Raw genomic sequence first — 14,275 nt, forward strand, 5'->3', positions numbered from 1 at the left:
CTTCCTCCATATTTGGGGAGGCTCTTCAAAGAGTTTTCGGTCGGTTATTGAGACCTTGTCACCGTCTTATCCAACCATTGGTGTTAGCCTTCGCGGTTGGGGTGCATCTACGGGACCTGATGAGCCTACGGCTTACAAGGTTATTGACTTCGCGTCCGACGTGGAGTTTATCATCAAGGAATTGAATCTAAAATCTGTTGTGCTTGTTGGGCACTCAATGGGAGGCAAGGTATCAATGGCAATTACTGGAAGGCATCTTCTACCTGCGGGCGTATTAAAAGGCCTGGCTCTTGTCGGGCCTGCACCCCCCGGCCCAGTTCATTTGCCAGATCCTAACATGAAAGACGCCCAAGTACATGCATTTGATAACATGGAAAATGCAGAGGGCGTCATTCGCACTGTTCTTTCGGCACCAGGGAACTTGACGGACGAAGTTATCAAGGCGGTAGCCGAAGACATGGTCCGTGGGAACAAGTGGGCGAAATATGCGTGGCCGGCGTATGGTATGGAAGACGACATCACTAATCTCTTCAAACATGTTGATGTCCCGGTTGTGGTTCTTGCGGGAGATAAGGATATACTCGAACCTGTCGAGAGAATGAAAACTGATATCAGGGACAAGATCAATGATATGCCAGGTGGCAGGGCGAATCTGGTTGTAGTAGAGGGCTCAGGCCATTTGATCCCGGGTGAGAAGCCCAAGGAGGTAGCCGATGCCATCAAACAGTTCCTCCAAACGCTCTGAAAATTAACTTTGGATATCGCTATATACTTACCACGGCAGTTCATAGCTTGATCTGAACAATGCAGCAATCATACTTCTGTTTTAGTTTAAGTGCTATGGCGTAGGAGGATAGCCTTTTGAACCTGTATTTTTTGTGATGCAAGCTATGAAGACAAGGCTGGGGATTAGTACGGCTTATTCAAGAGTCTTGTTCAATGCCGCCTAAGTACCGTGGTTCAATTTAAGAGTACCTCCCCAACTTTCTCTATCGCGCAAGCTTCGAACCATCTACTCCCGAAATTTTATCTTCTCACTCATACGGTGTAAACATAAGGTGACCCTCGAGAGGCAATAGACCCTAATCCATTACAACAATCACATCAATGATGTCTTTTTGCAGAGCTATTAGACGCACCCTGGCTAAAGAAATGGATGAGCATCGCTCTCTATAACAACTGCCCTATAGCATTATTCATGCTGAACCGTTGAATCTCGTATCACAGACATCGTGAAGTGCCTCAATCATGCAGCTTATGTCTCCCAGCTACAATTTCCCTTAAATATCCTCAGCCAGCTTTTTTATTTCGTTATTTCTGCTTCATTGTGCTCTATAGGCGTAGTTATAGGTACGTGTGATGCAGGCTGTGCTCATGGTGAAGTTTTCGGCTGCTGAAGATCTAGTAGACATTAATAGCGGCCTGAGCCGCCGGTGAAATTAGCTTATCACAGCCGATCGCATATTCAACACTTAAATTCTCCTTTACTGCGACCTATAGCTGCTTTCAAAGTATAATACCAGTTAACCTTCCGGTAAAAATGGCTTTACAAGATGCTGTGAGACGTCACAATGATGACAAAATCCTATTTGCAAGCATAAAAATAACGAGCTCATATATAATTTAGCAATACTACTTCTAATCTTCAGGTAGCTCGCTATTTTCACTTCTGCTGTGGCAGCCACTGCGCAATTTCACGACCAATGGTATGCGGATAATCCTCCTGGAAATAATGGAGACCATGTCCAAGATGCACAATTTTTGTGTTGTGTAGCTTTTTGACAAAATTTTCCACCGTATCCTTTGTAATAACAACAGCTGGTTCGGCCCAAAAGAAGAGCTTTGGAATGTCAGTATGGGATAGCCAATCTATATACTTAGTGACCTTCTCCCACACGTCGGCAGGATGTCCCTCAATCGGAATCTCATTAGGGAACCGCCAGAGTGGCTCGCGTGACTCCAATTGAAGGAATGGGCGACGATACTGCCTCATCTCTTCCTCGGATAGCTTGCGCAAAACATTGAGAGGCAAAACCTTTTCAATGAAAACGTTTTGGTTGATAAGCAACTCCCGCCCAAGTTTAGGATCACGGAATGGTACAAAGTTTTCCGCGACAGCTGGCGGAAACACATCCCAGCTCGGCGCAGGAAGAACGAACTCAAAGAAAGAGAGCCCGGTAACTCGATATTGATGGCGGCGTGCCCAGTCAAAGCCGAGTGCTGAACCCCAGTCGTGGAGAACAAGAGTGACTGTTTCGGTAGGTAAAACAGCATCTAGAAAGGCATCCAAGTACCGCTGGTGGTCTGCAATCTTGTATTCAAGCCCAGCGACCTTATCTGAGTCGCCAAATCCTATCAAGTCCGGTGCAATGCAGCGACTCTTGTCACAGACATGGGGAATGATGTTGCGCCACACATAGGACGATGTTGGATTGCCATGCAAAAAGATAGTGGCAGATCCCTCAGAAGCGCCGACATCAACATATGCAATATGGCTGCATAGGATCTCTATTTTCTGCTTCTCAAAAGGAAACTGGGCAGAAATAAGCTGCGAAGAGTCATACGCCATTGTCAAGAATGTGAACTTGTGTAATGGATATTGGAGGCAGACAGGAATGAGAATAGAGATAAAGTTGAAAGAGCTGGAAGGAGCAGCGAATACGCCTTGACTCAGAATGAGATTGTCCGAAAACTAATATCGATACAAGTGAGCGGGTAATGCCAACTATATAAATACATCACACAAGAAAATACTGTCCGAGTAAAAGCCACTTGCCCGCTCCCACTTCATTCCGAGTGGGAGACCAAGCCCGACCCGCAAGACAGACATTGAATAGACAGAGACAAGACTGCACATAGGCCTTTTTAAGATGAATTGACGTAAGTATTTGCTCTGGGGGTTACCAGGTGCTGGCCGTTTGGGGAAATAGATGAGGCAACAACCACATAATGTCAAAGAATGACTTAATATATCCGAACCGGGAACGTTGGCCACAATTTGTCAGGCGGAGACTAAACTATTTGTAGGAAAGCTCCCGCAAAGTGGGATGAAGTCTGCTTTAATAATCCTTGCGCAAACGAATTTCCAACATATGTGTATACTGCTACCTGCGACCCTGCGACAGTGAAGCATAGCACGAAGGGGGCTACTGAGTACAGCGCAGCCAGTTGACTGACAAACACCATCCCTATGCCGAAAGCACAGAGTATCTCTCTTTCCAGATCCTGTCATGCCTGCGCCAAGGCTAAGCGGCGCTGCAAAGCCGGATTACCGAAATGTGAACGATGTCTTGACAAAGGCCTGGAGTGCTCATATGCGAACCAACCACTGGTCTCGCTCGTCGGGCATCAGCCGCAATTCTTACGCGGCAAGTCTAAGATTCGTAAAGCAGCTGGAGACTGCCTACAAAGCGGAACTTGTAGAAGATTATCGTTACGCGATATGGAATTCTTCTACTTCTCCCAAATGAGGGCACCTTCGTACCTTGTTCAGCAGTGGTGCTATTCGGGACACATGGGCGCCGATCTGGCCATCTACTAGCCTCCATTGCCTGTTATAGAATGGAGAAAAGACCTCGCGACCGTTTATTATTTAGCGACTCATCTGGAAGCTTTCCCACTGACATTCTCCCGCGAAGCAAAAACTCCCTTCATTCACTCGTCGTTGTACAGCCAGAGCCTACCAAAGCAGATCAAAGACACTTATGGTGTCTGTCGATTGTATTCACTCTCAATAGAAAACAGTGGACTATTTTGTTTCCAAACTCTGCACAAAAAAGTTGATGAAATCATCAACGAATACCCGACGCTATGCTCATTTAGCGATCTTTTAGCTTCACTTCAGGCGTTAATTCTGTATCTGCTTATCTGCCTTTTCGATAAAGATCCGCAACAGAGAAGATTTGCAGAAGCGCATATGAACACTCTCAACCAGTGGACGCTGCAGGTATGGGAACAGGCCTCAAGAGAGATTTCAGGGAAGCTGAGCCCTTGGCAAGCGTGGGCGTTTGCCGAGAGTGTTCGTCGAACCATCATAATCTCCTATCTGATTCGAGGTGTCTATCATCTTACCAGATTTGGCTACCACCCTCATTCTATGTTTGTTGAAACGCTGCCGTTTAGCCGTCATACCTGGTTATGGGACATTCCATCTAGAACAGAATGGCCATCACTGCCGCCAAATCTTTCACAGTCAATCGTTTCCTACCACGAATACACAAATGAGTTTGCCAATCACTTGAGTCGCCCGTATCATCTATTTGAAAGGCTTCTCTTGGTTATCCGGTTTGGAAAGGATTCCTTCGATCAACACATTGGTATTGCATAGCATGAAGGATAGCTACATTACAATTTGGAGTTAAGGGTCAGTCATTCTAGCCAGTTGCTAGCGCTCAATAATGAAGCATGATAATACGAGTCTGACCGGGATATATCCCTGGTTAACTTTGACGCATGTTGGATAATACTTATATTGTTTCCCATTATTTAGTCGTATATGTCATAAGCTATGATTCTGTGACGCCTCCACTTTTGACTTTGGTAAGCATGCTGTGATACTCTCACATGTGGGCTATATTGTACCAGCTCTTCAACTATTAGCACATAATAACTTTCATATTCAAGTCGCAAGCCTTATCTTCCGGGACTGAATAAGATCTTAAAGGAAGATGATATTGATGTAGTCTTCACCTTTCTAATAGCAAAGAATGTGTGACAACATGAGTTAAAGTTAGGCATCTACTTTTGTCCATGGTGTGATTTCCGAGGGGAAAAAATGATGCATTGCATCGTTATGCGTCATTGTAATTGTTCCGTTTTGGGGAGGGGGTTCACACTCTGACATGAAGCTTTATTATGTAAAATGTCCGAATCAATGACGGAATTCCAGAGCTTAATAATTATATGATTCATCAGCGACATTGAATAGGCGCACTGATTATGAAGATTGGGCTGCTCTTTAGGTGGTGGTGATATGAGACTACGCAGTTACGTTGATGAAGTTGGGTAGACATAGATGGTTGTAGATATATGGATGACAGTAAAAAAACCACTTTTGGGATTATATATCTAATCTTGAGCTTGAATGAAAGAAGGGATCCTATGGAAAGTCATAATAAGTAATAGTACAATCGCTTAACCATTGGCGGATAGAAAGGTTGTTGAATCAACAATACGCCTACAGTCGCCATTATATGATGCGATCACAGTTGACATCGCTCGATGTGCATTCTAGGCACGGTGATATGTTGCAGTAATTTTTCTTGAATGTGTCATTGCAATGAAGCTGAACAGTTTCCATAGTACCAAAGTGTTATTTGTCTTGGCTAATGCGATCTATGTTTTCGTCATCTGAACCCTTGCCTCTGTGAGTGTGGCTCCAATATGTTATGGATATGCTGCCTTTTACGCCAACACCTAACGTCTCTTTACAACTGCTCTCATTAAAGGAGTCTTTCTCAGCTGAGCAAATTGACCGTATCTCCTGGCCTTCATTCCAATTGAAGGGGTATATCAGACCATCAGGTAATAAGATTATGCTATCCAGCGTATCGCCACAGATTTGATATCGCCGAATATTCTTTGCCAGTGCAATAGGCCCGGTCAGCTGCTCTGCTGATGGATAGTCGTACCACAATTGGTGCAAAATACGTTTACTCTTTTGTATCTCGGCTTTTGCAAATTCCAGCGGCAAAAGAAAGAAGGGATGTCGGACCGAAGCTGCCATCCACGCGTTTGGCAGATGGTGATCAAAAGTTTGATCAGAGCCCATGCGACCGAACATGGCGACGTGGCTCATGGAGCTTTCATTCGTAAATTCATTCTCCGACTTGCCAGGCAGCGAAATATTGTTTGATCTTAGTGCATCGAATGTAGGACGCAGACACTCCGTGTCTAAATCAGCGTATATCCTAATCTTTAGGTTAAAACTCATGAACAGTTAAATGTGGGCGCTTAAAGGGTAGTTTCAACTCACCCGCCAAACATGTACATGTAGAGATTCCGTGCCAAATCTGCCCGATAAATATTACCAGGTAGGCTTAAAAAGGTGTCCTCAAGCCATGGGAAGTAGTCCTTCACAAGCTGGAGATTATCTTCATCGGTCCACAAAACCCATTCCCAATCTGGATGTTGCCTGCGACATGTATCGCTCCATCTTTTAAATTTAGCAGGTAAGTTATTGGACTTCCAACTTTGATGAAGTAGTTTTGGAATGCCCACTGCTCGGGGTTCTGTCGATCGACAGAGAAGCTCTGTGGGAGATAAAGCTGGCGCTAACCCCGTGTAGGAGGAGTCTGTCTGCTTATGTGATTCCAATGAAACTGGGCACTTTGTCAATGGATGGGAGGGTATCTGATGCTTTCCAGCAGTGTTGCGACAAGTGGCTATATTATAGAGGCTAGAGCCGTAGCTAAGGTATGAATTGAGTTGCCAAATAGCAATACAGAACAATAGCGCAAGTGTCAGCCTGCGATGGCGGGGGGATGCTGGAAAACATGGCATCTTTACTCTCAATCATGCGCGCATCAAGATTCTCAATATTGAAAGGAAAGCAACAAACCATCTTGCTTACTTTGGCCTGATGCTGTGTCTTTATAACTTGAGTCATTATGCAGCGACAGGGGGTTCGTTGATTGCTGCCCTCCTACTCTAACTAAATCTGAGCCGTTAACAAATTTGACAAAGGATCACATCATCAGTGCTGCTTTGGGGTAAGCTCTGAAATTTGTTTATTTGAGCCATGCAACTTTTCTCTCTCAATTGTAGCTCTTTGCATTTTGTGAAGGTTGAGTGGTTATAGATACCATCACCAAGGCTACAAACGCTGGATGCAATACCTCATAGGCTTTTCTCTCTCTCTCTTTTTCCCCCTTTCCTCAAAGGGATTATTTTAGGTTACAGATGCTATCCAAGTTGTAGTGGCGAATATGTAGTGATTGGATAGAAGTGACATTTCTTTTATTTCAGTGTTGCCAATATTGTGAAGCCCACTTGCCAGTGAATCAAGTTAGCCCACATAACCCCAAAACTAGTAGCACCCGATCTCATCACTGTTAGAATAATCTTGAGTTGTCTCAGTTCCAGTATCCCATATACTCGTACGCGTACGGGCATGACAGGAAAGAACCAACACATTTGAGAACAGGGTTGAAGATAAAAATAGAACCTTGTATTATTTTTAAGTTGGTGGTATGGTTAAAAACTGCCTTGGATCCACTTTCTTGTCCGTCACCCATAATGGCTGTGGCTGTGGGTGGCATGCAAAATCTCTCATCTGGATAACAGCAGCTTGCTCTTCGAGTTGATTGCACAATAACATTAGTCCCGATAGCAGATGCTTCAATGTCCGGGAATATTCAGGCGCATTCAATTTACATTTTCACAAAAAAAACAACAACTCGAAGTTCCGACTCTAGTGAATAAAGTGTCAAAACTCCCATCTATCTTAATGCTCATATTTTGTTTGTCTTTGTCTTAACCGTTTACTGTTGCTCGTATATCAGTCTCTCGGAGCGCATGTGTCATGATTCATCCCACGTATCTTCCGCTGTTTGACGCGTCATACGCGTCATCAGAAACCAGACTAAGAGGCTTAGCAACTTCCTTTCGTTGATGGAAATAAACTAGCCCAAGTGCTCAGCCTTTTGCTTCCCAATCAATACCAGGTATAATACCTACTGCTAGCAGATAAATATCCCAGATAGCAAGGCAATACGATAGCAGCAAAATACTACTAACATTGAAGCAAATATGTAATCTCTCTTGAGAAAATGATCGTTGTAAAGACAACTAAGAGATGTCAGCATCAGATAAACCAGTTGATAAGAGAGGTGACTGGAGGATTGGAGGGGGCTTAGCAATCAATGTACTCGTACTCCGTACTGGTAAATTGCAAACCCCCCACACCCCAAAAACGGAAGTTCGGGCAGTTGAAGCAGCTCAGAGTAGGAAATCACGGTTCAGAATGTGGCAAGCAATCATGAATCTGGATTATTTGCATTCAGATTGTGGAATATGCAGTAGAATGGTCCAAGTAGCGATTAGGGATAAGTTGACCATGAAGCAGCAGTTGCAAGCGAAATGAACCCTTGGAAGCAAGTGGCCATGCTGGACGCCTGGATCAAGCCGCCTTTCGGGCAAGTAAACTAACTTGTGTTGGGTAAATCGCCGCTCCCTTCTTAACTGCCCCAATTAGCGCCGCCAATAAAGCATCAGCTTCGTGCCGAGGTGGCAGAGACTCATGGCCATTCTTATAAAAAGCATCTATGCCCGCAATGTGAGTCAAAACAAATGTTCTGGTCACTAATGGAGCCATAGCCTGCGGCAATTGATCATTTCTAAACTTCAGCACTTCGAAACCGGCCCGATTCAAGCGGATAGGAAGATCCTCTACCCATCTACATAGTGGGTTAGCAGATGTATCAAATCCATAAATGGTTACCTGTGTTCAAACTTACGAGAAAGTAAAGTCCAAAGTGTCATATCCAAGACTAGCGAAAGCATAAAAAGCCTCTGCTTCGGGCCCTTTGATGCACAGCTTGTTGCGAGTAAGGTCAGCTTCCTCCCATTGTAGATACCCGCCGACTTCTATCGATTTAACAGATTAGAAGTTATTATACTATATGAGGGTACTTAAATATGAGTCTCATAGTTTGGCAACTTACTCAACAATCGCATTGCGTGTTGAATTATTGGCTCCACATTGCCTCTTTTCACTATAGGTCCGAGATATCGAATATGAACGACGTCATATTTTTCAACAAGATCGTCTGGAACTTCAGATAAAGCGTCCATGATTCGAAAATCCACGTTATCGGGTATGTTCGACTTGTGCGGAAATTGTCCGTCCGAAATATCGAAGCCATCAAGCTGCACGGTTGGGGGAACCTGAGTAGCCACATCCAGAAGCCACACACTATCGTTATGATAAGCATAGAAATTTCCAACACAGCTCAATTAAGAACGTCTACCCTGTTCCTGTCCCCACATCTGCAATCTTTGTTTGAGGAGTAATTGGAATTTTGGGATTGATTGTGTAGCCATTGTGAATGTTCCATAAGAGATGTTGGGTTTCCAGCCTGATGAAAGGTCAGCCATCTATTGATCAGTACTAGACTTACAAGTTCAAAAGTTCTTGCATTTCTGCTCAAACCCAGGCGAAGATCATTTAACTCACCTCAATCCCTCTGCATAGTCTCTCGCAAACACGTAATCGTCGGTTGCAGCCATTTTATTCAAGCCAGTTTGCAATTATCAAGATGTTAGAAGCAATTAGCAAGATAAGTCTTTATCATTAACTCTTTGTTGGAATAGACAGCAGGAGCTCAATTTATAGACTTCATATCCGTTACGCAGGTATCTTCATTCACAACCTCGGAAAGCTGACGGCTAGTCACACAAAGCCGCGTCATATCTATTTATTTCTGCAGCACAATCGCTCGACAGAAGAATTTTGGCTGTTGAAATGATAAAGGTCAAGAGAGTTGCGGGCGGATGCTGTCTAAAGCTAAAACTCTATAATACGCAGTAGGTGGTACAGCACCATGTATAATTTTCCTCATGTAGGTATTGAGAGAGACCGGCTGTTAGACTACAATCAGAACCTTACTAAGTCAAAGTAAGACTGCTTAGTGCTGAACCTCGGGTTTTGGGAAGAGGGAAGAGTACGATACATTCACAAGGCTGCGTATTTGTCCTGCATTTATTGTGGCCGTTTTTGTAGCCATAGTATTCTACTACCACCTCGGTTGCGTAGCGCATTTGAACACATGTGAGATTAAATTCCGGGTACAATTTTAGTTTATGCTTATTTTATGGAGGTTTTAGGAAAAGTTAAGGAAACAGTTCGGCCGTTGCGGAAGAGCGAAATGTATGTGATGTCTTACACGTAAGCAGCCGCTTATATCAACAAAAAGCTAAGCCTGTTCAAAGTCATTACTATGCTAAAATGAAGGGCTCGTATCCCAAAATGAATGTCCAACTTTCATGTGGCGTGATATTCTAGCTCAAAGGGGTGCTTCGACCTCGGGTGGCTAATCAATAGTTACATTACTTTTGCCCATCAATATTATCTATGCAACTGTACTCACACACACCATGGCTTCGTTGATCGTAACCGGAGTAATGTGTAACCTCGGGAACAATGTTCGGGATGTTAAGAGAATGGACGTGGGTCATTTTGATGGTTATGGTAAGAGATATATATCCCACCTACGATGGGGCTTTTGTATATGGAAGGATTTATTTGTCTATCTACAATTCTTGACTAGTATGTAGTAAACAACAAATCTTTTTTTAACTTTTGTTGTGGAGACATCATAGAACAGAGCAGCTGATCAAGAAACATCTCAGCTAGACCCATCCCAATTTCTCCGTTCTGCTCGTAGTTATCCCTTAGACGTAAGAGCAAGAGAGAGTGCTGCCAGAGACAGAGCACTTGGTCAAATCCTTGTTGTTGACAATGACCTCGCTGAGTTCAGCACCGCTGAGAGTGACCTTCTGTCCATTCTTTGTAGCGGAAGCAGAGGTGAACTGAATCGCAGGGCTGAAAGAGGCAAATGGAACTGGCTGGCAGTTGCTACCATTCGAGTTGCATTCCTCAAAGTCCTCAATGATGAACTCGGCACTGGTTTCGCAAAGAGAGCCTGCAGTGACGCGGCTGAAGGTTTGAGTCACCTTTTGACCCGTGGACAGGTTCTGAAGAGTGGCAGAGCCGCCGGTCAGGGATGTAGCCACGACGGACATGGCAATCTGGTCGCCCTCGCTGATATCAATGCCGGAGAAATCGGCTGTTGCAAGTTAAACCGCCATCCTTTTTTGGAAGTCATGAGAAGGACACTTACCAGCAAACTCAGGGTACCACTCATACCAAGCGTCATATGTGCCGTCACCATAGAAATCGAAACCAGTCTGCAAGATGGCGGTGTCACAGGTGGCACCGTCGATACCGACCCAAGCAGAACCTGCAGCACTTGAACCACCACCGCCTCTGGGCACAGTGACAGTTGCTGAAGCTGCGGTAAAGCCTGAGCCACCGAGAATGGCACCACCCCAGTTAGACTGGACAGTAGCATGGCTGGTGTTGTTCCTCATGGGAGCTGAGCGGCGACCAGCACGGCGAGCAAGACGAGCAGCAAGGCCTCGGTTTTGAGCAACACCGGCCAGTGCGGCATCGGCGCAAAGAAGCGCCGAGAGGGCAATGCTAGCGATGAACATCATGTTGGGCGATGAATGTCAAGGATTTTCTCGAGGAGAGTTGGCAGATCAAGTGTGCTGTGTGAAGACTCTGTGATGAGGTTGGACGATATATCAACGAAGGAAACGATGCTGTATTTATATTTGCGTCGACCCAGGTAAATAAGAGATATCTCTTCCTAATCTCCAGGCCACTGCGAGGCTGGGAGGCTCCAATTGGAGATGCATTGGTATCGTACAACAAATTGCGGTACACCTTCCCTCTTGAAAAACATCTCCGAGCTATCATTGGAAACGAGATTCCGTATTAAGACCAGTACGAGGCCCATACGCGATAATAACATTGCATTTACGCCACCATGAGGATATAAGTGCCCAACGCGAAGCTCGCTGCTACATAAGTTCTTTACGCAGAAAACAATCCGAATGCAGTATACATGCTACCACACCCTACAGAGGAAATGGTGGTGGGGATTGGCGCCGGGACAAGTGGAAGACCATGTAGACGTGCCGAGAAGCCGTACATCCTCGCTACGTATGTTCGCTTGGCTTGGCATTTGACGACATAGTTTTTATGGAGAGACAATACAGAGAAAGATGAAACTGTGAAAGAAAACATTTCACAAGCTTTTTTCGTCTCTACCTCGGAATATAAAACGCTCATCTTGAACATCACGATTATGGTTATTACGCGACTGGGGGAGATAACTCAATGTTTAAGCATTCTTTTATAAGATTGTGGCTTGGCGATCTTGCCCTATCGGAGTAGCTATCGGAGACTATTCACCTTCCTTATTTACGCGGGTTAGGTCCCGATCCTGGCTAGTTGGTTCAGACAACCACCAAGCTTGATGCCGATGTTCCGATTTCCCCATGTCCAAAACAGGAAAGCGGCTTGACAGCAGATGATTGGCTTCAATATCCTGTGTTCGTTTTACAGCTACCTACTTAAGTTGGTAGCTTCCGCGATGCCTTATCAACTTGGAGCAACAAGGGCTAGAGCATTTTTATTCTTGATTACTGGTTATCAGGCCCGTGGCTGAACATTGAGCATGGATTCGCTGGCATGACATCATCTAGTTTCACCTCCCTCTTATCGACTCATACGCGCTGGACCACAAGTGCATCATTGGTTGATCGCAACACAAATATTTTGTCTTTGCTGTGCTCATATTGCTAATCAAATCAGCCAGCTGCCCATCTACATCGCCTCAAAAGGTATATGTACGCCTTCGTTTCCCACCTGTGTTGCGCCGTGATCAAGGGCCGTAGAATATCTGGTCCGATTTAGTTCACCAAGTCGTATATGTATTTGTCTTTCCGATTTAAAACGCTGTTTATACATTGGGAACAGAGGTGTGTTACGTTTGTCATACTCAATCTTCTTTACCTCTTTATTGTCCATAGTAACTCTAACTACCGCTTTCCCTCAATGTTCTTCCCTTTTCCCCTTATTAGTCTCCAATCAACTCGGTGCATCATACGCGTGAGATTAAATTCACTACATGGTCGATATATGACAGAATGACCAGTGCAGTGGCGTTTATTTACCCAAACGTCTCGAAGCATCTTTGTTGCATCTATAAATGTAAAGACTTATACAGCCAATAAGTAGATGAGTTGTTGATACCAAATTACTATTACTTGTACAGCCAGCGCAAAAATGGGTTTTCTTTTGTAAACGGACATTTATTTTTGGCAGGAAGCGAAATCTTTTCTCCAAATGACCTATGACTCCCTTGAGTCCGACAAATGCAGTTATTTCCTTGAATAGAACATATATTTTAGCTGAGTGATCTTAGATATAAAGGCATATGTCATATCTTTTGATAGACATACATTAAACGATGTTAGCATTGTTACTGATAATCCAGATATGAAGAAGGATACGCATAGCTTTAATTATGCCTTCGGCTACAATTTCATCTACTACGCGCTACGTCTGTACAGTACCGTATCTATACTGATGCGATGTTTAAGATAATGATCATATATCACGACAGCGGCAGTGTTAGAAATAGCATATGACATCACGTTGTAGGGTATTAATACGGAATATCATGATTGGACTTCAAAAGCCCTTTGAAACATATCTTATCAACTGTATTTGTCGAACTGATAGTTGTAGCATATAGATAATGTTCTTTAAAAAAAGGTAATTTTTGTCATTTCACTCATTCTTGATACTTTACCTGAATCCACTATCATGAACACTCGTCAGAGATACGTGAGATACCTACCATTATGGTAAAAATAGTACCTCACAAAGTTCATGAAGCTCAGCAGATTTCATATCATATGTACAAGTGCATTTTACATTTTACATGGGGTTCTAAGCTTTGTGGCATCATATATCACGGGATTTAAAAATCGCCGTGGAGTACATGTAGGAATATTTCCTATTGGCTTCTGATACTCTAGATTGGATGCGCATCAACTCAGTAGTACTGAAGGTGTACATATTTTGAAGCTGATATAAGCAGGAGCATGAATTCGTGCCACGTTCTTTGACAATGGGAAGAAGCCTCCATGAAAGTATACAATGGGAAAATGCCAATACTATACGAGCAAAACAAACATCCTTTTACAATGATGTTTCGATGCATATTTTCACTGGAATACGTCACATATTCTTGTCATTTATTTTTGCCAATGATTTCAGCTCATAGTTCAACCAATTCGTGTTTTTTCTCGGACTCATCTGTCAGTGTGTATCGATTGCCGAATCTCCAAGTGTACTTCATGAGATGGAAAGGATGCATCCGTAAAACCACCTCGTAGTCAATGATGTGCAGTCGCTCATACCGACAAGCAATATGATAAAGGTCAGCATGAGAAACAAAGAACATGTCGAATTAGTAGGTGGCCCATCTTTGCTTTAATATATATACAACTATAGGTAACGGCCCAGCCACTTGTTGGTGATCAGAAATGACGAAGCTAGAACCGACCCAAAAACATGCGTATCTTGCTTGATACAAATATAACGCCCCATGTGGATATGAGGTAGATCGGTTTATCCGTTCATGAAATGTGACTTTACAATACCCCGAAACTTTCGGCCAATCCGCATAATGGAGAC

At 43.9% G+C, this 14,275-nt stretch overlaps 5 protein-coding genes across 5 annotated transcripts; 2 read left to right on the forward strand and 3 right to left on the reverse strand.

Moving 5' to 3' along the window:
• Nucleotides 1-50: 50 nt before the first annotated feature.
• V8C40DRAFT_244680 (Alpha/Beta hydrolase protein) lies at nt 51-945 on the forward strand. The gene has a single exon (XM_083215718.1). The coding sequence runs from the start codon at nt 218-220 to the stop codon at nt 743-745; it is 528 nt and encodes a 175-aa protein (XP_083073927.1). The 5' UTR covers nt 51-217; the 3' UTR covers nt 746-945.
• Nucleotides 946-1,652: 707 nt separating this feature from the next.
• On the reverse strand, nt 1,653-2,940 carry V8C40DRAFT_244681 (Alpha/Beta hydrolase protein). The gene has a single exon (XM_083215719.1). It carries the CDS (start codon nt 2,567-2,569, stop codon nt 1,664-1,666), a length of 906 nt encoding a protein of 301 aa, XP_083073928.1. The 5' UTR covers nt 2,570-2,940; the 3' UTR covers nt 1,653-1,663.
• Nucleotides 2,941-3,190: 250 nt separating this feature from the next.
• Nucleotides 3,191-4,459, forward strand: V8C40DRAFT_287345 (Zn(II)2Cys6 transcription factor domain-containing protein; the record flags this gene model as incomplete). The annotated part of the gene is made up of 2 exons (XM_083222706.1): nt 3,191-3,487; nt 3,542-4,459. 2 exons carry the CDS (start codon nt 3,191-3,193, stop codon nt 4,325-4,327), a joined length of 1,083 nt encoding a protein of 360 aa, XP_083073929.1. The 3' UTR covers nt 4,328-4,459.
• A 3,361-nt stretch (nt 4,460-7,820) lies between these two features.
• Nucleotides 7,821-9,228, reverse strand: V8C40DRAFT_287347 (class I SAM-dependent methyltransferase; the record flags this gene model as incomplete). The annotated part of the gene is made up of 5 exons (XM_083222707.1): nt 7,821-8,396; nt 8,457-8,586; nt 8,664-8,914; nt 8,970-9,077; nt 9,176-9,228. The coding sequence occupies 5 exons, from the start codon at nt 9,226-9,228 to the stop codon at nt 8,120-8,122; spliced, it is 819 nt and encodes a 272-aa protein (XP_083073930.1). The 3' UTR covers nt 7,821-8,119.
• Nucleotides 9,229-10,014: 786 nt separating this feature from the next.
• On the reverse strand, nt 10,015-11,287 carry V8C40DRAFT_244688 (A4/G1 family peptidase). The gene is made up of 2 exons (XM_083215720.1): nt 10,842-11,287; nt 10,015-10,787 (listed from the first exon to the last, which is right to left on the reverse strand). Exons 1-2 carry the CDS (start codon nt 11,215-11,217, stop codon nt 10,393-10,395), a joined length of 771 nt encoding a protein of 256 aa, XP_083073931.1. The 5' UTR covers nt 11,218-11,287; the 3' UTR covers nt 10,015-10,392.
• Between the last annotated feature and the right edge of the window lie 2,988 nt (nt 11,288-14,275).

This window comes from Trichoderma camerunense (assembly GCF_050948025.1).
Source record: "Trichoderma camerunense strain CBS 138272 chromosome Unknown V8C40scaffold_8, whole genome shotgun sequence".
NCBI lineage: Eukaryota > Fungi > Ascomycota > Sordariomycetes > Hypocreales > Hypocreaceae > Trichoderma > Trichoderma camerunense.